Raw genomic sequence first — 23289 nt, forward strand, 5'->3', positions numbered from 1 at the left:
GAAATAAATACTTGCCTTTCTCACAAACCAGATGAAACTGATGCAGCTGTGCTTTCAAAAAGCCTCTGTGTAGCTGCATCAAACTCAGAAGTAACATTCCTGCTGCCACAGGGCTTTGAGCCCTGCTGCTGCTGTCGTAACCATCCCTTCAGAGAGGAAACTTTGAGTGTAGAAGGTAGTTTAAAAAAATGAAGTGTGTGTAGTCCTGGGCACAGGGAGTGAAACAGGGCAATAAATTATAGGATGCTTAAGAGGAAAAATAGGATGCTTTATTTGGGGCTATTGAGTAAGCACTTATTTTATTAGCAAATCAAAGTTAAAAATTGTGTTCTCTCAGAACTGCTGGGTAAATGCATGGCAATTATTAGGTAATTACAGAGGAGAACTGCACCGTTTGTGCACGCCAAAGGGAAAGTGTTGCCAGGCAATCTAGAAATTGCAAGGTAATTTTAATGTAAGCATCCATAATTGTGGGGGGATTTGGGAGACTCAAGAGCCACACAGGCTCACAGTCATCACAGCATTGCAACTGCATCATTGCTGGTTGGGTTTTAGTAAATTAGAAGTTACAAACTGGGTTCCAGTTGGAGCCTGCAAGCTGGATTTGCTGCCTGGGGTGCAAATTGCCTGGGATGAGCAGGAGCCAGGCTGGTCCTTTGAGGTGACCAGTGGTGGCACATGGGCCGTGGCCGTGGGGACTGGAATCCACTGGTTATTCATGATACTGCCACTTCAACCTTCCTTCTAGTAGGGCAAACATTGCTTTCCCAGGGATCTTCAGCAGAAGGAGACATGCTGGGTCATGAGCAGTTGCCAAAGGAGTCAGCAGCCACGGCAGGAGTTATTCCCAAAGCTGGGAGGTGGATGGGTCAGCTTAGGGTGCCACAGGCAGCACCCTGAGGTTGGTGACCCAGGCATTTCCCCAGCCCCAGGCTGTGTCTTCCTGGCCTCTGCTGTGGTTCCGTTCTTTTGTCCAGTCCCTTTTAAAATCTGTGTAAATTTGCCAGGTCCCCTACCTCCTGCTTTGGGGTGTAGATGGGTTTCATCTGGTTTGGCTCGTGGCAGAGGTGAGTTCCTCACACTTTGTATTGGTGTGGCCCAGCAGAACTTGGACACAAGTCTGGGATGATTCCCAGCAAGCTGCTAGATCCATCTGTGCCCCATTCCTGTGTAGGAAATGGGGACCTGCTCCCTCTGTGCTCCTGCCTCTTGGCTGTATAAGATCAGAGCTGCTCAGAATGGAGCATGTTGAGGTGAGGGCTCTCAGCTAGAGGAGCTGAGTGTTATAAATGGCACCATCAAAAGGAGAGGGACTGGGTTGTGTTTTATCCTGTGCAAAGCTCTGTTTAGATTATTTTGAAAAAACCCTCCAAACCTTTCACGTAGCTGCAAGTGTTGCTGATATTGATGGATGAGGACTTGGTGGAAGAGTGAGAGCAATTAGCAGGCAGAGCAGTTCAGAGAGAGGTGCTGGAGTCTGAAAATCAGATTCTTTGAGATTTGGTGTTGTTTGATGCTGTTCACAAGTGATTGTTCCTGGGGACTGAAGCTGCCCATAGCACAGACTGTGCAGGTTGTTTTGGCAGCACCCTGCTCCCCATTTTGGTCCCTTGAATGGTGGCAGATGGCAGGAAACCCCCTGTGTCCTCTCTGACTGGTGGTACCTGGTGTGCCCACCCGGCTGGAGGTGAGCCTTAGCCAAGGCTGCCTTCCCTTCCTCTTCCCTGTTGCTTCCCATGGAGCATCCCATGCCTTTCCCTTCTCCCAGAAGCACAGTGGTCACTTGGGTGATGGAGCCCAGGGGGAAGCTGCTCCCTTCCAAAGGGCTGGGCAGGGCTGGGTGTGGGGATTCCCCTTTGGGAGCAGCTTGGTCAAGTGGTGGAGATTGATGGAAGCAGCAGGAGTGGCAAAAAAGTCAACAGAGCTGAGAAAATCAGAGCTGGGATCCTCACCCCAGCCACCAGAGGGGAGCTGAGCAGGGGAGGGGGGGTGTGCCCCCTGCACAGCATCCATGGCCTCCTGCTCCTCCTTGGAGCATTGTGGACAAGTACAGAGCCTGGCTTCAGAGAGCAGCCTTCTCTTTAAAGCTCTTGGGTGGTGATGCAGCAGCTTCCTTGGGAGGGTGTTAAATCATTTCTTTGCTACAGGGGTGATGTGAGAGTAATACTAAGTGGGCTCTGCAGTGGCACCATATGGATTGCTTCTGCCTTTGAATGGGAACGGGGTTCTGGTTTTAATCAAGTGTAATTCAGCACCAGCCTCAGTTAATAGCAGGATGTGTCAGGGCAGTGCAAACTTTTACATGCATAATTCTGAAATGAGCTTTTAGTGAGTTAGTATTAATCTGCTGGACCTCTACAGTTTTCAGAAAGCAATGCAGTGAAAGACACATTTTTTTTTTTAAAGGATCAAGGAGCATTTCTAGCACTTCTGTCTCTGTTCCCTCTTGGTCTTCACTGGCTGTTAATCCAGGCAGACAGTTCCCAGACATTTGCTTCTGAATGTAAAGGAAATCCTGTTCAGTCTCTGAGCAGCCTGCAGTGTCTGGAAATGAGGAGCATTTGTAAAATCAGCTGCATGCTGCCACAGAAGCTGCCTTGTCCCACCAGAGGCAGCCAAGGGACTGAACAGGAGGGAGTGATGTGCCCAGCAGGGCTTTGCAGTGGTGGAGCAGGAAGACCCAGCCAAGGGGCAGGAGACCTCCAGAGAGCCCAGGCAGGGCTGTGTGCTCTGTGCACTCTCAGGACCCAGCCAGTTCAGCAGCAGAGATTCACCCCAAACCCAGCCCCTTCCTCCAGCTCCGTCCCAGTACCACAGCCTGGGAGGATTCAGCCCTGCCTGGATGCAGCTTTGTGACACGAGTGCTGCAGGATCTCTGAGCCATAGCACAGTTTACAGCCAGGAAGCTCCAGGATCTCCACCCTGCCACAAACCTCCCTGAGGGGCTGGGGTACAGCTGAGAGGTGAGACCCTCCTGGGGACAACCTGCTTGGTGGCATTTACTGCACTTGGTGGTGTTGGTGTCCTGCAGAGGAGCAGTCCTGCTTCCCTTCTGCAGCTCTCAAACCCAGTCAGTTTTCTTCTGTTGCCTACTTGGGAATGATTTGGGAGGAATTTTACTGTTAATTTTACAATTTTACTGTTCTTTCTGCAGCCCTGGATTGCACTGGGCAGGGGAGAGGATCCACAAGTAAGGTTTGAAGCCTGGGTTGGACAGCTGTGCAGGGCAGGACACAGCAGCAGCATTTAGGAGAGTGGGACTTCCAACTTTGTGTTTCCTCCAAGCAGAAAAGGGATTCCAGGTTGCTTTCACCAGGTCAGCAGCTCCACACCAAGTCATTTTTCAGCAGATGTGAGCTCTTGCTCTGAAACTTCTTGTAGCTGTGGTGGAGCCTCATTTTTTTTCCACCAGCTGGTGCTTGGCACACAGTTCCTGTCCCAGTCCTTTCCCCTTCATGGCTGTGGTTTCTGCACATGACAGCAAGACAGGGGAGGGGATTTGCAGATAGCAGAAGTCCTTTGAGCCAGCTGGCACAGAACTTTCATTACTGTCACCCAGAGAGTGTGGCAGAGCAGCAGCACGAGGTGGGGGTTGGACACTGCTCCCAGCACCACCACTCCTGACCTGGCCACATCCCCCTGGGCCCATCTCCTCCTCATCCCAGTTTGGTTTTTATTAAACCCTGGGCCAGGTTTGCAGAAGCTCCTGGCTGACACAGCACTGCAGAGCCCTGGGATGTGTCAGGGGACACTTCTGAGAGCACATCCTGTGCTCTTCTGCCCCCCAGGCACTTGAGCTGATTTTCTCCTCTCAGTGTCCCTAATGCTCATGTCAGCCACGTGGCTGTTCTGCTCTGGGAGACACAAATGTTTATTGACCCTCACGTTTGATGGCATTGATTTTTTTATTTTTTTTTTTTTGCAAAGGATGAGTTTATTTATCCTTTTCCCAGCAGCATCTGAGCCTGCTGGGTACCAGACCTTGGTGGGCACTGCACAAACACAGAGCATCTGGCAAATGGCCCACCTTTTGCCTCTGCTTTTATTAGATTGCACAAAGGCAGGGAATGTATTTTACAAGATAAACAGTTATTTGATATGGGAACTAGTTGGGTTTTTTTAGTCTTTCCTGCATGGAAGAAAGAGCAAAAAGCCTGAAGCACCTGTTTGCCTAGTGCAACTCCTTCAGTTTTCACAGACTTAACTCCAGGGATGTATTTGTGTGGCCCATGTATATTTGTGGCTGTACTTTATTATTTTTTTATAGAGGCATTTGGCAATTTTAGCCTGGTGGTAACAGACAGGATACCAGACACCTGCATAAAAGGCAGCTCATCATTTCCCCACCACCACATTTTTTTTGTCCTCTCCCTGTATTACCATAATGAAATGTCAGCTTGCCACCAGCTTTGCTGTAGAGCAGATATCTCCTCCTAATTACTGTTGTTGCAAGGTTTTCAGTGTTTATCCTGACTCTCTAGCTGGGCTCTTGCAGCGTTAACTGGCTCACATCACAGCATGGCCATGCCCTTGCTGCATATCTGGAAGAGGATGGAAGCACCAGTGCTCTCCAGCAGGTTTTTATCTGCTGGGTCTCCAGATCAGCCAAGGACAGGATCCATCCCCTGGCAGTGCTTCAAACTAAGGAGAGGTCCTTGCAGAAGAAGTCCCTCTGCAGAGTCTGACTTCCACTCCACAGACACATCCTGCTGGCAGGTTGGCTTGAGAAGAGCAGAAAGGTTATGGGGAGTTTGTTCTGTCTTGGTCCTAAAACACAAGCAGTGATGCTCTGTGGGGCTGGTTGATTTCATGGCAATGTGTTGTAAAGCAGGAAAGGGTCCCATAAACCTTTAAGACAGGCAAGTTGCTCAAGCCATCAGCTGGTCTGATGAGGCCAAGCAAATCTGCAAGATTTGAGTAGTGTCCTTCTTTCACAGCTCTGTTTGGTCCTGCTGGTTGGGCTGTTCCTGGGTTCATGTCCCTTCTTTTGCACAATTCCTGGTGACAGATGTGACTGAGTCCTGTACTCCTGTGTAGGTCCCAGTGAGGCACTGAAAATAATGGCTGTAGCAAATGGCACTTCTCCCACACTGTCCTGTGCACCCAGCAGCAGCTTTTAGTGCTGTGTCTGAGCTTGGATCTTTGTTTTTATCCCCTTGGACAAGTTTTCTGGGTGTTTTTGCTGCTGTGACAGACAGTGCTCCTGATTTTGGTTTCTTTTTAGTGCACTACCAGAAGATCATTCACCGGGACATCAAACCTTCCAACTTACTCTTAGGAGATGATGGACATGTTAAAATAGCTGATTTTGGAGTCAGCAATCAGTTTGAAGGAAATGATGCCCAGCTTTCCAGCACAGCAGGGACACCAGCTTTCATGGCACCAGAGGCCATTTCAGACACTGGCAAAAGCTTCAGTGGGAAGGTAGGGCTTGCACACTTCTATCCTTTGCATGTTGCCCACCCAGGGACTGTGGTGCAGACTTGGGGGGGGTTATTAAGTAAAACTGAAGCTCTGATTCTGTGTTCAGTCCAGGCCAAACTCAACAAGCAGACAGACCTTGCTGGGGATCCCTGCCCAGATGGGAGCCATGCTTAGAGCCCTTTTCTCACCCAAAGGGGAAGGAAGAAACTCTGGTTTCCCTTCTGAAATAATCAGGAGGCACTGGAGGCTGCTGGGCATCAGGGCCATGTCTTGATTCCCTGAAAGTGAGAGGTGGTGCTGGGTACAAATGCAGACATGGGGATGGGATTGAATGGGGGTTTTGTGCCTGGAAGAAGTTTTTTGTGGTTCAGCCTTGAGTGCTGTCACCTCTGGTAAGTGGCAGGGGCTGCTTGGTGGTCACTGTGCTTGTCCCACAGCAGGGACAAGAGAGGCAGCACCTGGCCCAGCACAGTCCTCATTCCCCTGCCAGGCTACAGATGATGCCTTTAGGAGCCCAACTTCAGAGAGACTCTGCATAGGAAAATAGAAAAAATTCAGTGCACATAAATAATGTTCTGTGAATCAGTGGGAACATCCAGCTTGTTCAGATCCATCCTGATCAGATGTTGCATCTCACTGCCTGCATTTGCTTTCTTTCAGGCACTTGATGTGTGGGCCATGGGAATCACCCTGTACTGCTTTGTGTATGGGAAGGTAAGCTGCCCTTCAGAGGCTGGAGCCCTGCCTGGGACTCTCTGCCTGCCTGCCTTTTGCCTCATTCCTTTCCAAATAAAGGCAAATATCAGAAACCAAGGCCTACCCCTGCAACCTCCTCTTTCCCCACATCACCCTGCAGATGGGGAAGGGGCTGCTGCAGTAACCTGTGGAAAGGAAGGTTTCTGTCTGCACTCAGGGCATGTGTTTGTGCTACAAACCCAAAGCAGCATCAGGAGCACCAGCAATGGTGTGTCAGGAGGATCAGCCATGAAGCAGCATGGGGAGTGAGTGGCACAGTTTTGATCCAAAGCCCCTGCCCTTGGAGGAAAGGAGAATATGTCTGGCTGTTCCACTTGACCCTGTGCAGTAAATATTGTATATTTTATACCTGTTTTACATGTCAACCATTTGATCTGGCCAGAGCCTGCCAGCAGCCCACAGCCCACTAAAACAAGGGTACCTGCTCCTTCAGTTTTGGTGCAGGTGTTCCAGGGCCTGTGCCTGAACTGCTCCTGCATCCCTTGCAGTGTTCACTGCAGCTCAGTTCACCCTCTGCCTGCCCTGCCAGATGGGAAGAGCCAGAATCTAGGTTTAAATTATTCAATGTGAAATATTTTGCTGGACAAAAAGATGCTTTGAATCCAGATATCTGTTTTGCCAGTGGAAACCCCAGTGTTTTAATAGTAATGCTTAGCTCCAAATGATGCTTCTCACAGAGAGCCCTCAAAGCAGTGACACCAGTCAGGTGATATCCATAATTTGCAGGTAGAAAAAGTGAATCAGAGAAAAGACAAATGAGTTGTTCCTGGTGTAATGGTAAGGGAGGGTATCCCAATCCAGTTATTTATTCCCTAGGTCCCTCTGCTGTTCTTCTGCATTTATCTTTTAATAAGGAACAAATCAATTTATTGTGTGTGAGAGGTTTGATTTATTTCCATCTCTGTGTAAAATTGAGACAGTGCAAACAGACCAGACTTGTGCTACATGAATGACAAATACCTAATCCATGCCAGGATCTCTGACAAGTGGAAAATCTTCTGTTTGTTTTACAGTGCCCTTTTATAGATGAATATATTCTGGGCCTTCATAACAGGATCAAGAACAAGCCTGTAGAGTTCCCAGAAGAGTAAGTAAACTTTACCCAGCTACTGTACAATAAGGTTCAGTTTTTAGCCTTGTTCACTGTGCAGGATAAATGCTGGAAAGTCACCTCAGAGGGACAGACATGGGCAGGGAAGGGGCTTTGCCCTCTCCTGGGTCCTTCACATGGGTTTTGTGCAGATGCCTCTGCTGCTCCTGTGTCCACGAGAGAGAGAAGGACTGAAAGAAATGGCTCTTGAAATCTTTGGAAGTGGAGGGGCTTCAGGATGAGTCCAGGGAGTTCTGCCCCTGGAGATGCTGGAATCAAGGCTTGGTTGGGGTTTGGTTTCTCCCACTTGCTGTCTGAGCAGGGAGAAGTTCAGTGTGGAGGCACTGAGGGTTCGTGGTCTCTGCAGGTGAGTCTGGAAGGAGATGGTTCCACTCAGTGTGTGCTCAGTGTCTGCCACCCAACCACCCTGCCCTGCCCTTCATCTCTTGGCCACTCCTTTGCTTTTCCTTCATTTTGGGGACTTTCTGTGAATGATTAATTTGTTTCCCCTTGTTGCTACCAGATGAAGTAGCCCAAACTGGGTTATTTTCTTTTCCAAGTCAGCACAGTAGTCAGGCAAAGGATTTTTGGCCTTCTTGACCCAATTACTCATCTAACAAAAACAGAGAGATGAAATCACTTGACTTAAGCATGAAGAAATTAAAACTCTAATGAAAGGCCCATCTATTACTAGGGAGGGAGGGCTGCTGTCAGGCAGCTTGTGATAACATCCATATATCCACCATTTAGTCCATGAATTTTTGGTGAGATGCTCACTGAATTTTTAGACACCTGCAGAGGAGAGCTGAGCCTGTGCCTGGGCAGTCCCAGGCTTCCCCCTGAGCCTGCAGAAAGCCCGGGGTACCCAGGGTGCCTCTCTGGGACAGCTGTGGTTCTGGAACCATTCTGGAAGCCAACCCAGTGCCCCTGGGGGGGGTTTCCAGCTTCAGGAACTCTGAGCACCAAGGGTGGTTGTGCCCAATTGCTGTGTTCCCACTGTTTGCAGTCAAGGCAGGACTTTGTCTTGATAGCAGTGCAGCAAAAAATATGGAAAGGAAAGGGAAGGGAAGGAAAAAGGAAAAGAAAGGAAACAGGGAAGGAAAGGGGCAAGAGGAAAGGAAAGGAAATGAAAGAGGAAAGGAAAGGAAAAAGGAAAGGAAAGAGGAAAGGAAAAAGGAAAATTATATTTTAAAATAAAATATAAATATAAAAAATAGTAAAAATAAAATATGTAATATAGAATATAAATATAAATATAATCTAAAATAAAATATTGTTTATGTTTCCCTGGCAGCCTTCTCTCTGCTTGCTTGGGTCCTGGCAAAGCTCCCACCTTCTCTCAGCCTTCATGTATTTGGGTTAGCAGTCAGCTCACAAGTGACTGTTCCCATCTGTCTCTGCAGTGAGGTATTAATGTTTAATGGGCTAACTGGGCTGTGCTGAGAACCTCTCCCTCATTCAGACACTTCCTTCAGCAATAATTGGGCTGTGAGATTTATTTGGATTTCTCAGTGACCTGCTCTCCCAAGTCTAAAAAAAGCTGCACCCCTCTTTAGGTTGCTGGAGGAGCAGAGAATTACTTGGGGCTGGCAGCTGTCTAAACTTCATTTATTTGTTAGATAAAGGCAGCAACAGGGATGCACATAAAGCTGGAATTCACTGGACTGGATCCACCCTGACCTCCCAGAGAATTAGCACCTCGCTAGAATCAGGAATATTTTGGTTTCAATGTATTTCACCATGGCTACAGAAGACACATTGCTGTTTGCAGACAGCCCATGGAAACTCATTGCCTGTTTCCTGACAACCTTTAGGACAGAGATGGAGCTGACTGTGCCAGCAGCATTGTCCCTTAGAGACACTGGGGTAAATATTTATTGCCCTGGAGCTCTCCTTCATGTCAGCTTGACACAAGGTAAATGGGTTTACCTCCCCCCTGGTGATCCTGGCATGACTAAAAAGCTGGAGAAGTTTGTCCAGATAGGTACTGGGAGCCAGAAGCTCTGTGTAGTCCCTCCTGGTGAAGAGCTGAAGTCCAGGACAATGTTCTCCGCCTTGCAGTACAATGATCTGTGGTGCTGGCAGCCCCCTCCCCAGTGAGTGCTGAGCTCTGTGGTGCTTGGCATTTCCCTCAGAGCTGTCAGAGGACTGTGACTGGGAGAAATTCCAGAGAGTGGAGGCTTTTCTGATGAAAAATGCCACTGGGTACAGCATGCACCCTGGCAGAACGAAGGAAAACCAGACAGGGTGATGCCATCTGGTCCTGGACCATAACTCACCTGACACTTTGTGATCCTATTTACAGGGCTTGTCCTTGTGACATGAATTCTGTGTTGCATAGAAACCAATCAGTCTGGTGCCCAGAAATGTGTTTATATATTCTATTTCTTGTACTCTAAATAAAGCCATTGCCAGTTTGGCACAAATCTGATGTAAGTATTTTAAAAACCACCTCACCTGCACCTCGGTGTGGTCCTCCCTGCAGGAGCCTGGTTATTCTGACCTGCTCAATGCACTGTCACTCCCCAGCACTGTTCCTCTCCATGGAGCTACTCTCAGGAACCAGTTCTCTTCTCATTCCCACCTCATTTGTCACCCACAGCACAGCCTAGGAAATAGGAGGTCTCTGAGGACCCATCCTGCCCTTCCCCTGCTCTGGGTCTCATTGCCTGTGCCCTGCAGGCCCTTGGCACAACTCTGGCAGTGTTCAGACATTAAACTGAAGGAGCAGTTGTACCTTGTGGTTGGTTGTTAAAGATCCCCCAGCCAAAGTCCTCATTAAACAGTAATAAATCAATATTTCCATCAAACTGGGATATCCTTCACAGTGATGTGGTCTTTATTTAAGTTTAGGGTAGTTTGTTCCCTTCTCTGCTTGCAGTGGTGCTGAGATGGGCACAGCACTTGGTCCTCAGCAGGTTTTTCTGCTGCCAGATCCCAGCTCTGTGCAGCAACTCAGCTCCTCAAAAGTCCTCTGTGGTACAGATCCTTGGCTCCCTGATACCATTCTGGCATTTTATTTCAGTAGCCCTTTGATCACACAGATCAAGTGTGTTTTTAAGGTGTTGCCAGCATCCTTGGCAACAGGAATCAGTGAAGCCTTTGGACTTGGAGGGACAAACTGCAGGACTCAAGGTGAATAAGGTGGTTTCTGGGTTCAGGCAGATGAATCTCTCTTTTAGTCATGTCTGCTCATTTCCTCCTTTTGTTCCCCCAAGAGCTATGCAGGTGGGAAACCCCAAGTTCCCAAACTGGCTGCCATCAATGTTTTGTGGCAGCAGTTCTGTTAATTCAACACTCAGGCTTAGCTGGGAACTTGAATCCCAGATGGATCTCTGGATCTCTGCAAGTACCTGGTCACCTGGGATGCAGATTCTGCATGGGAAGTGGTGCCCTTCATGTACCACAGAGCCCAGCTCCAGTTCTGCCCTCAATAACACCTTGTGGTCCCAAAATACATCCTCTGAAATTCCCCCAGGATGTGTTGATTTTAAAAAAGTCCTTAGACCCCTTGCCTGATCCTTTGTGCTGCCTTTTGAGAGGCTGTAGCTGGGTGAGTGGGCAGAACAGGGTCACCAAACCCTTCATGCCTGAGAAGGAACCTTCTTGTCACAAGCTGGGTTTGGAGAGAAAATATCTTTTCAGTGGAGAAGAATCTCCAACAAGTAACCCCAGTGAGGACTGTGCAATTCCCCTGGTAACTGTAAAAATGCTCTTTTTTTTCTTTTTTTACTCAGAGGACAGATAAGTGAAGAGCTCAAGGATCTGATCCTACGCATGCTCGATAAAAATCCAGAAACAAGGATAACAGTCCCTGAAATCAAGGTAAATTGGACATTGATGTCATAGTCTTTTGTCCCAAGCTGATTTGGTTGTTCCTTTGGGACCTTGTAATGAGCTGTTCTTGGTGTTTGTTTTGGGTGCTTTCTCTGGCATGCTGCCTTGGAAAGGGAGAGTGCTCACTTTGCAGGGTGGAACAGCTCTGTCACTGCTGCTCGCTTGGGGAATATTGACAAAAGCTTTCTTGTTTGCTTATTGAAATTGAAATTACTCAAAACCTGGCCGATCCTTAGTGAATCCCCAGGAGAATCAACATTGCCATGGGGACTACAAACTGCAGAGCCTGTGTTACAGGGCCTGGATGTGTGGTGTGTTCCATCTCTGGTCCTTGCATGGGCAGTGGCCTCCAGGCTGCACATTCGTCTCTGTCAGCTTGACTCAGTGGATGCTAATTAACAAAGACAACAACCAGGACTGGCAGGGCACAATGCTTTGTGGGTCTGGCTTCATTTTGGTTTTGCAGGGGCTGTCTTTGTCCTCCTGTCAGCCCTCACTGAGGTCTCAGACCTGCCGGAAGGTCTTAAGATTTCCACAGCTGCCTCTGTCCCTCTCCACACAGGTGCATCCGTGGTTAACCAAGGGTGGTGAGGAGCCACTGCCACTGGAGGAGGAGCACTGTACTGTGGTGGAGGTGACAGAGGAGGAGGTGAAGAACTCAGTGAAGATGATTCCAAGCTTGCCAGCTGTGGTATGTATCAACCACAGCCACATCCTCTGCGTGGGTGCTGAGCATGGTACTTTGCTGAAGCTTGCAGCTGGTGCAGGAGGTTTGGAGAGGGTACCTGTGGGCTCCTGGGATGAGGAGCTTGGCTTTTCAACCCAGTGTGAACTTTTTGTGTCTCCTGAGTACTGCAGCAGCCTGACCATGTTTGTACATCTGGCTGGCTGCTTTCTTAAGAGCTGTAGAGTCACACCCCCAAAGTGTCTGGCAGTAGACATCCAAAAAAACAGAATCATCCCAAGCATGTTTTGTTTCGTGGGTTGCAAGGCACCTCATTTAGATCCTCAGAATGAAGCCACCAAACCTGGAAGTGACCTGGCCAGAGAAGCAGGGAGAGGACATCAGCTAGAGGGTACATAGCTGGCACTTGCCTGCCAGCTTTGGGGGAACCACAAGTGGATGTTGGAGACCCTGTCAGCAGTTTGTGTGGAGCCAGCTGAAGGTCTGCTATGGGCAATTACTATGATGCAGGTGACTTTGGGAGATGACTGATGTGCTGTGCACAATGATTTCACAGCTCTTGTGACACTAACAGACACTTGGCCCAGCAGCCAGCTGGGGGAGTGAAAAATCCTCCTTTGATAGCAGGACCTTTGCCTCTGACCCTGCAGGAGCCAGCAGCACTCTGCAGGTGGTGGTGCCTGGCTGAGAGCATGGCCCAGAGGAGCTTTGGTGCCTTCTCCTCATGGGCTGGGAGCACCCTGAGCAGCAGGCAGAGGTCAGCAGCATCTGCTGCACCTCTTGCCAGCAGTGGGGGTTGCCCAGGGGGCTGAGCCCAGAGCCCAAGGGACTGAAAGCCAAACAGGGGTTCTGCAGGTTCCCTTGTTCATGCTGTAGCTGCAATGCTGTTCCACATCTGCTGAGTTACTCCAGAAGTTGTTGTTAGTCCTTGGAATTAGCTGCCAGTCACTCACTCCTGTTTCTCTCCTGCCCAGATCCTGGTGAAAGCCATGCTAAGGAAACGTTCCTTTGGAAATCCCTTCGAGGTCCAGACGAGGCGTGAGGAGAGATCCATGTCTGCTCCTGGGAACTTGCTGATGTATGTATGTATGTATGTATGTATGTATGTGCAGCCTTGCCTGGCTCCTCCCTGCTGCATGTGCAGAGGAAAGGGGGGTGAGGAGGATGAAGGAACCAGTTTGCAGAGCTTTCCTCTAGTACTGAAGGACAAAACTCCCTTCTAAATCAAACATTGAAGGTAAAAACTACCTCGAGTCCCCTAGGATTAAAATACAATGCAGCAAAGCAGCCTTAAAGCTCTTTTTACAGATGCAGTTATTACTGGAAGATGGGTTTGGCCTAAACACATGTAAGGTGCTAAACTTGGGTCTGTTTTTTATCCTGTTAGTTTATAACATGATGTGCTCAAAGATCCATCAGGCATCGGTGACTAAAATAAAAATAATTAGAGTCTAATGTAGATACATATCAGGGGGTCTAATTCTTCCCTCCCCCGTGTCCCATGATGGGCAGCAGAAAAGGTGCCAGATGAGTAGTTTGCATGGTTTATGAATTCCAGCTGAGATGATGAGCTTTGTCTGGGGCCCAAACATGGAGAGACATGGGCAGATGGTGGAGAACACCTCAGCAGTGCTTGCTCATTCCAGAAAACACCCTGTGTTTGTTCACACTGGTTATGAAGTAGAACCCATTGCAATGGGATATTTTGGAAGCTGGCTACAAAGGGCTCTACTGGCATTAAAAAGGGAAGAGATAAATGAATGACTATTGGATTCATCAACAATTTTTAAACACAATGGTCTGAATGTACAAGGGTGTGGGAAGGATTCCTCTGTCCTTCACTTGATTCATGCTCATTCTCCCTTAACTTTTATTACTTGATCCATTTTGGAGCCAGGATTCTGGGCCACCAGTCCAGCAAGGAAGAGCTGGACCCTTTAGCCTGACCTGGGACAACTATTATCATGTTTTCACCCCACAGACCCTGCAGCAACCAACTCACAACAAAGCTGTGTTGTCCCAAAAGGATCCTTTTCCACCCAAAATCCCAGTATCATGCCAAGCAGACTCCCAGGAGGGTGTGCTGAGAGTCTCACTGCACCTTCAAAAATGCACCTAGAGGAGTCTGTCTCTCTGTCTCATGGATGAGTGGGGATTTAAGGGCTCAGCTCAATTAAGGCTGATGATGCTTTAGGGCCCAGCTGTGAATTGGAGACTTCAGAGGAGGCTTTGCCTTTGAATCCAGGACCAATTAGTAGGAGCCACCAACTCATCCCCAAGCGCTGCTGGGGGGACACAGGAGAAGAGTCTGGCAGCACAGCTCCTTTGCCAGCTTTGCACAAGGGATTTGTCCTAATTAGTTGCCTTTGGCTCATTGCCTTCCAAATGAGTGATTGCTGGTTTGCTGCACACCCCTGCCTGGGTCTTTACAATCAGTCTTGGTCATTGCATTGCTCAGAGATGGGGAAAGTTTGGAAGAGCAATTCATTGGATGCTTCCCACTGCCCAGGACAGCTAATTCAAAGCAAAGCAAAATTTCTTCTTTTCAAACCCTGTCTGAATTGATATTCTGAGGTGGTCTCTTCCACTGCCCTGAGCCTCTTTCCAAAAAGGATTTGTTTCCTTCCACCCCCATCTGAGATGGTTGAAAGCCCATGCCACCAACTAAAGAGCTGCTGGGAGAACTTCTTGACCCTTAATGCTGTGACTGGCTCCTGCCTGGAGCTGGGAGATTTATTATCTGTTAAGAATAAGTAAAGTTCATTTGATCCAATGTAGCTGTGAAGCTCCTGATTAGCCAGATTATCAATCTCTAATCTCTTTTTAAATTGTTTTAGGACTTCAAGATGAGCTCTAAGCCTCCACTTCCATTTGTCACCATTCTAAAGTAACTAATCAAATTCTTCTCAGCTTATACAAACCCAGCACTTTCCTCTGTCTCATTCCAGCCTTCATCTTTGCATTCAGGCTCCTTGTATGGGGCTGTACTAAAAGATTTCTTTTCAATCCATGTGGAATTTCCACTGTTGTGTTGCTGTGTCCTGTGCTCTTGGTTTGTCACAAAAGGTCAGGGCAGGGATGGAGCTGCAGCCATGTGGGCTGATTTCTGCCCAGCAGAGTAACTGCTTAGAAATGTCCTTCCCCCCCAAAAAAACCCTGAATGGTCTTTAAATGTACCAGTTCTTCCCTGCACTAAGTCCCATGCTGCATTTCTCAGTCTCATGTCATCATTGCCAGGTTTTGCCAGTAATAATTGACTTTATCCTAAATTAATTCATGGACAACTGGAGCTTTGAGAACCCTGATCTCAAACCCCTTTGGTTTAAAGGACAGACATTGCCTGAATCTTCACCAAATAGTGTCAGATATGAAATGCTGCAGCAGTGATGCTTCTCTTAAGGAATGTGGATTATTATTTCAGACTTTGAAAATTGTTGTATTTCTTGACTCTAAGTAAAATTGCTTTAAATTTAAATGTTAAATCTAAAAGGAACCAAGTGTAGATGGGAATGGTCATTGTGCAGTGAGTTATCTCTTGATTTCAGTGTTATTTCCAGAGGAACAAACAGAGACAGGAAGATCCTCCAGCTCTGAGCTGTTCTCCAGTAAAACCACCCTAAATACACACCTAAAGTACAACAGCAGTGCAGATGTTATGAGTAGCACTGTAAGGAAGTTTCGAGTGAGTCTGGGTGACTATAAATTCCTAGGACTTTGCAGGAACAGATACTGTGGTAGCATAAAAGCCCTGCAGGGTTCTTGCATGTCAGGCATCATTCCATCCCTCTGGCTGGAGAGGGGACCCCAAAAGTTGGACTTGGCAGAGGGGCAGCACCCCCATCAATCACTGCCATGTGGTTACCCACAAACAGCTGAGAGTAAAACAAGTTGTAAGGAGCTGCTCCTCCCCAGTGGCAGTCTTGGGAGAGAGAAATCAGCTTTTGTAACGCTGCATCTCCTGCTGATAGGTGGAAAAAAACCTCATTGTGTTTCTCTGTAAGGAAAGAAAAAAAAAAAAAAGAAAAGCAATTAGAAAACTTCAGTTTCACATTCAGTTGATTTAATTCGGCTGCCATGTGAAACTGCCAGAGCCCCACTCACTGCTGCTTCAAGCATCTTACATCTGTGCCCAGACTGAGAATGTATTCTGCAGGAAATCCTCTGGCAGCTGAGTCTGCTTTCTGGTATTTGATGCCTAATTGATGGCTCTTGAAATGGATCTGTCCTTTAAGCTCACTCCTTGGGATCTGGAGAGGAGGAAACTGAATCCTGTGGTTGAATCTTTTTTCATATATTTTTTTGTTGGTTGGGGTTTTTTGGGTTTTTTTTTGGGGGGGGGGGATTAGGTTGGCTTTAGGGTTAGGGGGCTTTTTAAGGGTTGGTTTGGGTTTTTTTTGGAGTGCTCAGGTTAGGTTTTCTCCTTTTGTTTTTAATTTCTCCCTGCATTACCTACACACAGTGTGCTGGGCTCTGTTCTTGGAAGAAGCTGGATGTGCAGCAGTCAGGCAGAGGTCTTTCATGTTTGCCACGTTTTGTTCCTTTAGAGGACACCCTGAACACCAGTGGTTTGAAACACTGATTAAATCAACACTGGGAGGAGAGAGGGCTCTTTTAGTCCTCCTTAGACCTGGAAGAAGCATTTCCTCTCCTGGGGGTTACTTATTGATGTGGTGAAGAGCCCTGACAAGTGAAAAGGGCAGCTCTTACCTTGGCAGGCACATTCCCCAGGTAGAAGGGAATTAAAATGCAGGTGATCCCACTGAGGAGCTCCTGGTTCCCAGTGGCTGCTCCTCTACACACCCACACCAGGGCCCTTTGTCCCCTGAGCTGCCTGGCACCCAGTGCTGGGTGCCACCAAATCCTGCTTTTCCTGCAGGCTCTCCCAGTGATTCTCAGAGCTTTCCAGATCCTGCAGCTTCAAGGTGGCTACAAACCAACCCTTCCCTTTTCCAGTTGCAGAGTGAAGGGGTTTCATCCCAACTTTTTAGTGTAGATAGCTAAGTTCTGGGTTTCTGCTAGCAGTGTTTGCTGCATTTCTTCTTCCTGCTCCAGATTTCTCCTAATTGAGTCAGCACTGGCTTCACATTTTATTAGTCTCATTTATTGCAGCTACTACCTATCAAATTAATTGCTGTGTTTTGACAGACCCAATTTTCTTTCCCATTATGGCTGCTATTGCTATTGATGAAATGTGGTTGTCAGCTCCTGTAGGGGAGGAGCAGGCTGTGCTCAGAAAGCCTGCCCTGTTCCCAGCCTTCCCAAAAAGAGCAGAGGAGCTGGCACTGCCCTTGGGGCCTTACTGTCCATGGGTGGGAGAGGGAGGTAAAAAAGTGGCTGACCAAGCAGTCCCCAAGCAGAAAGAGCTTTGCCCAAGGCAGCCCAGAGGTACTTTCCTCCTGGGGATTTTGTGCTGAGACAGTTCCAGGGCTCAGCACCTTGGAGCTACTACAAACCAGGCAGCAGAGCTGCCCCTGGGGTTACAGCATCACCTTTGGCAAGGGAGTGCTGCAGCCTGGGTTGGAGTTTTCCAGGTGTTTCCCCTGAAGATGCTCCCTGGCTCCCTGGCTGTCCCTCAGGAAGATCTCGGGTAGGGAACATGTAGATGCTGTCAGGACAGAAGCTGTGTCAGTTTTCCCCATCAGCAGGAGCCTCCAGTGAGTGCCCCATGTTCCTGGGGCTCTGCCCAAGCTCAGCCACTCCAGGTCCCATTGTACCTGGTGCTGGTGCTGGGACCAAGAGAACTCCCAAAACTCCCAGAGGGGCCAAATTGTATGGCCCAGGAAAGCAGAGCTGGACATCAGCAGCCTGCTGGAAGCCATCTGGAGCTTTCAGCAGCATCAGGGACGGGGTTTGGTTGTACCAGTGCTACTGGTGCCCAGCCCCAGGTGTCCTTTGGGCTACAAATAAACCTCTGCTCCATCCTCTGTCTCACTCTGCTCACAGGCTTGCAAGGTACAGATAGAGAAGCTCCTTTACCTGCTGCCACCATCTTCATTATCACTTTCTTCCTTTGTTTCACTGTTTTGCTCTCAGGGACAGACTCCTCTTAAACACATCTGTGTATTTGCATCCATCTTTAAGGTAATTTGGTGTTTGTGTTCCCCCTGGGTGCTGTAGCAACACGTGTCCCCTCCTCAGCCCTTGTGATTTGTGTGGTAGTGCAAACGTTTGGCTCCATCCCTCCTTCCTCTAGGAGCAATTTTACTGCACTAATTATCTGTGTGACACTAATGTTTACATAGACTTTTTTATTGTTAGCATCATTTGTGGTTCTTTGGCATTTCAGCTTGTTTTGAGGAGGGAGGGGTGAAGAAAAAAAAAAAATAAAGCTAGGTGGGTTTTAGTAGGAAGTGCTACTCAGCCCCCTGTTCCCAGAGGAAGGGCTGGGGAATTTGGGAGAGGCTAGGGATGAATTTTGGCACCCACCCCAGCCTGGGGGGATCTGGTCTGGGGTGAGAGGCTGGGAAATAACTGCAGCCCTCTAAATCCCTTTGGGAGCAGTCCCACCACCCTGGAGACTCCAGCTGGGCTGATTTACCCCTCTGAGGCAAACAGGAGCCAGAGCCAGGATGCTGCTGTGATAAAGGACTTGCAGAAATTCTCCAAAAATAGTCATGAGAAAGGAGGTGGGGGAGGATGGGGACCGAGGTGGCACTGCTGGTGGCAGCTGCTGCCACTCCCTGCCTGCTCCTGCATTTTCACTGAGAACTTTCTCTTGAGGAACAGCCCCATTTACTGCCAGGATGTGTTTCAGGAGTGACAGCCTTGCTCATGGTGCCCCCAGTGTTCCCCCGTGTCCTCAGCAAGAGAGGAAGGGGACATCACCAGCCTAGATGAGGGCATGAGGTATTAAATGAGGATGGGGACTGGGATTGAATGGGGACTGGGAGGAGGAAAGAAGCAGTTCCAAGCAGTGTGTGTGTGGATGGGCTGTGATTCAGCTCTTTGTAGGTTGTTCCACCCCATCCCTGTCGTGTCTTTTTTTGGGAATTGCTGTGAGGCTCATTCCTGCCTGGGCACAGAGCCTTCTGTGTGTGAATACTCAGTGGCTGGGATCTTCCTGCAGCTGCTGGGGGGTTCAGAGTCAGGGGGTTGCTTGGCTCATTTCATGGGTCAGGCTTCATCTGCCTGGGGTTGAACAAAAGGTAGCAGAATCACACTCCTGTTTCTTAAAAAGAGTTATTTAATGGAGGTTTATGTCCAGTTTCAGGCCTGGCAACAGCACAGGATGCCTTGGGCTGAGCTGCCAGCTGTGGAGCACCCTGTGCAGGGCTCTCAGGTCAGGGTGTTGCTGCACCCTGGAGCAAAGTGTTTGGAGAGGCAGAGGCTGCTTGGGCAGGGAGCAGGCAGGGCAGGAGCTGTGCTGGGGGATGGAGCCTCTGTTCCCCTGGGGGTGAGAAATCATTTAAAGAGGGTGATGAGAGGCACTGGAAATGGGGCTGTTCCTCAGCAGGGGTTCATGCTCCAGGCTCAGGGTCATTGTAAGGTTTTGCTGGAGCAGAGGGAGAAGGAAAAGTGATTTTTGATGAATTCTGCTTCCTTCAAGAACTGGTATAGATCTACGTGTGCTTTCAGTGGTGTTCCCAGCCAGCCAATAACCCCAGAGCCCAAATAACTCCACATTTCCCAACCCCTGTGTGCTCCAGAGCCTCCACTGCCAATCTCTGCAGCCTGGTTCTGCTGGGGCTGGGCTGGTGTGAGCCAGGACAAACACCCTGGGAGATGCAGGAGATGCTTGGGGTGGTGGCATCACCTCCTTTATGCCATGGGGATCTTCCCAACTCCATGGTGGAGCAAGAGGTGTTTTAGGTGGAAGTTTTAGGTGGGGTGTTGTGAATGGCACCTGGAGGTGTCACCTTGGCTCTGTTCAGTCTGAACCAGTGACAGCTTTCTCTGGTCAAATCTGAGTCAGCCTAAGTTACAAATTGACACCTTGGCTGTATTTTAAGGACTGCTGCTCTCAGCCTGGGAGACCAAACTCACAGAAACTGCGTTTAAACACCTCTTGTGGAGGGAAATCTGCATTCTGGTAGAAATGTTTGGCACAGGGGCTTTGGAGAAACACTTGAGGTATCAAGCCATCACTCCTGATTTATTTATTTTTTTTTAAAGAACAATCAAATTTCAGAAAAGGGAACCAGAACTCTCCAAATACAGGCTAGGTAATTCAGAAGCATTGCTGCTGGGCTGCAAGGTTTTCTCCAGGAACCAGATCCCTCCTCGTGATGCTGCAGGCAGGAGCAGGGCTGTGCCAAGCTCAGTTCTTGAGGCAGGGGGACCAAGCACTGGGATGCTCCTGAGCTCTTTAGGTGACACCAGCCCAGCTTCTTGGCTCTTACCTCTTAATATTGGTGTTGTTGCCTGTTGGAAAAAACCCACCCTTGGCTTTCTTCCTTGCATTGCTCCGAGCCTATGAGATCTTTTCTGTTCCTGCAGAAAACAAGGGAGCAGAGAAGGAGCCAGGGACCCAGATCTGCCCGACGTGTGTGAAGATGAAGCCACATCCTGAAGCCAGCTGGGTGGTGCAGGCTGCTCACTCCTGTGCTGCTGCTGTTGTACCCATCATGGTGTTGTCTGCCACACATCTGCCCTCATTGCCAAGGCTGGGGCCTGCAAAGGAAAAACCAAACCAAACAAACAAAAAAATCACAAAATCACAAGGGATCGACCCAGAAAAGCAGAAAGGAGGAGGAACAGAGCAGCAATAAGGAGAAGAGGAAGTCCTTGGGCAGCTGTGTTCCTCAGGGACAGTGTCCAGGGGCTCCTCCACGTGTGCCTTGCTCTCCACTTGTGCTTCACATCTGGGCTTTGTCACTGAATGACAATGAATGTGGTTGGATTCATAGCACAGCAAACCAAACCTTGTCTCATGGGTCGTTCACCCCAGAGCCTTGTTCCCTTGCTTTTTTGCATTCTCTATTTCAAGCATCAGGGGGAAAAAAAGTGACATCAGAGCCAGGTTTTCTGTTAGAAGGCAACTGATTTATTTAACCCACGGGTAAAGCACTTCTGTGCACCAGGACACAGTCCTGCTCCTGCTGGAGCTGAGGGCAGAGTTTCTGTTGATATCAGTTAACTGAGGATGAGCTCTTCCTTTTGGAGCCAACACTGTCCCTCTCTTTGCCATCCTTCCTTGGTTTTTTTTCCCTTTTTTTTTTTTTTTAATCCTTCAGTTTTGCACAGTGTAAATCCTGTCAGCATTGATGGCTTCAGTCAGGGCAGTCTCATCAAACAGAACTAAATGATATTCCCTGGCATGTGCACTCAGCCTCTGGAGCTCTTAGACATCTGGAGCAGTGGGAGATGCTGAGTGCATCATGGAAAGGCAGCTCCATCCACTCTGTTGTTCTCTAAGATGAAAAGAAGTGGCAGAGTTTGGGTTTATTTTACTTACAGACCGTTTCTTTTCCCTTACTCACCTCTCAGCTCCTTTAAAATTGTGTACCTGATGGTATTAAACTTTAATTTCCTGATAAATGACCCAAACTGGGAGAGCTCCCTAGGATGGCAAATGCTGGTGGAGGGTTCTTAGAGTAAGGAAAGCTACAAACGCAAATGAGATCAAAACCTGATCTCTTGTGGGTTTTTTAAGGCTTTAATTTTAAAGTTTATTTTAAGACTGTAATTTTTATGCACGTGCTGATGCTGCTATTTTATCCATAGATTGCTTCTAAACTTGGGATTAGAAGCTTCATCTCTACAGATTGACAACAGGTGAGAGATTGCACTTAAAAGGGCAAATGCAGCTATTTTGGTGGCTGCCAACTCCATGGACTGGGTGTGTAATCAGGAATTTCACTCTTGCACTCAGAGAGAAAAAACAACAAACCAGTGACATCAATCCATCAACATATGTCAATATTGTCCCTGGAGCTTTATGGGGTCTGAACATCTCCCTGGGAAGCCAGTGGGATTGGATTCTGATTTTATAGGACTTAAATAAAGGACATGATTAGATTTGGTTCCTACATAACCATCTCACTGTCTTTTTTTAGGTTAATCCTGAGGGCTTGGGACTTTGTCCCCTAATTTTTTGTGCAAGATGCCTACAGGAGGGCTGTTGGCAGTGACTGGTGTTCCCATTCTGCTTGCTGGTGATGGTTTTCCTATTTTCAGTGGTTCCCAACGTTTTCCTAATGGCTTTGCTGCTGGTGCCTTCTGCTCCCCTTCCCCTTTTTCCTTGCTGGGATGCCCAGGAGCAGCCACCAGCCTGGGCTCTGCCCCGTGGCTCACCTGTAGATATTAGCAAACTGGGGCAAAGGATTGCACTGAGCTTATTTTATGAAGGAGGCTTTTAGTTTTTAAAGCAAGCAAAGGAATTCTGTCCTGGAAAGAAAGCTCTGGGCCTCTGGCTTTGTGTTGCTTGCTGGTAAATCCTGCCTCTGTTTGCCTCTCTGCCTGCATCCCTTGGGTGCTCAGCATCATCCCTGGTGCATCCCATGGGCTTGGGATGGACCTTGGGATGGGCTTGGCCCTTGGGATGGAGATTTAAGCACCTGGTGAAAAGGGAGATGGGAGGAACTGGCCAGGGGAAAAGCTGTCTGCAGAGGGGATGGGCTCTGGATGGTGGGCTCTGCTTCCCAGTGAAGGATCCATGAGAGATTCCCAGTGAGTGACGGGTGACAGGACAAAGGGAAATGGCTTCGAGTTGCACCAGGGGAGATTTAGGTTGGATATCGGGAGGAAGTTCTGTGCAGAAAGGGTTGTGAAGCACTGGAACAGGCTCCCCAAGGAAGTGGTTGAGTCTCCATCCCTGAATGTGTTTAAAAATCACCTGCATCTGGTGCTTGGGGACATGGTTTAGTCCATGGTTTTGTGGTGGGTCATCAGGAATAGGGTCATAGGGTTAGGACAAGGCTGGACTTGATGATCTTGATCTTTCCAGCTCAGAATTCCTGAGCAATTCCATGAGTCTGTGAGTTACCTGTGAGAAATCACAGTGTGGGCAGTCGTGGTGTAGCCTGGGCTTGCAGGAGAAATCAAATCCCCTGCAGCAGCACAGATGGGACTGCCTGGGATGGGTTCTTTGTGTGGTGCCTTGAGCAGAGAGCTGTGCAGGAGAAGTCTGGGTTTGCTGAAAGATCAAGTGCCCCACGAGTCTCTGTCATGTTTCTCATCATTTCACAGGTGGAGAAGTCACACTTGGCCATTCTTGGGCTTCAGTGAGATGGTGCTGAGCCCCTGGCCCAGGTTGCCCAGGGAAGCTGTGGCCACTCCATCCCTGGAAGTGTTCCATGCCAGGCTGGATGGGGCTTGGAGCAACCTGGGCTGGTGGGAGATGTCCCTGCCCATGGCAGGGGGTTAGAAATAAATGTTTTTTAAGGTTCCTTCCAACCCAAACCTTTCTGTGGCTCTATGATTCACAGTGGCATCAGTTGTGTCTTTTGTTCATGTCCAGTCTGGGGCCAACATCTCTTGTGTGGATGGTGCTTCACATTTGCATCTTGCAGACTTGAGAAAGCTTTTGAGTTTCAGAGCCTGGAAACTTGTGCCAAGG

The 23289-nt window shown here is 48.5% G+C and overlaps 1 protein-coding gene across 1 annotated transcript in view; it reads left to right on the forward strand.

The window, feature by feature from the left end:
• CAMKK1 (calcium/calmodulin dependent protein kinase kinase 1) overlaps positions 1 to 20472 on the forward strand; it is a 75872-nt gene extending 55400 nt beyond the window's left edge. Inside the window, exons 10-16 of the mRNA XM_030462424.1 lie at positions 5225 to 5424; positions 6085 to 6138; positions 7194 to 7267; positions 11008 to 11095; positions 11670 to 11798; positions 12767 to 12870; positions 20229 to 20472. Of these exons, the coding sequence (XP_030318284.1) occupies positions 5225 to 5424; positions 6085 to 6138; positions 7194 to 7267; positions 11008 to 11095; positions 11670 to 11798; positions 12767 to 12870; positions 20229 to 20301 (722 nt within the window). The 3' untranslated portion in view covers positions 20302 to 20472. The remainder of the gene's footprint in view (positions 1 to 5224; positions 5425 to 6084; positions 6139 to 7193; positions 7268 to 11007; positions 11096 to 11669; positions 11799 to 12766; positions 12871 to 20228) is intronic.
• Positions 20473 to 23289: the final 2817 nt, after the last annotated feature.

Source organism: Calypte anna, chromosome 19 (genome assembly GCF_003957555.1).
Source record: "Calypte anna isolate BGI_N300 chromosome 19, bCalAnn1_v1.p, whole genome shotgun sequence".
NCBI classification, from domain to species: domain Eukaryota; kingdom Metazoa; phylum Chordata; class Aves; order Apodiformes; family Trochilidae; genus Calypte; species Calypte anna.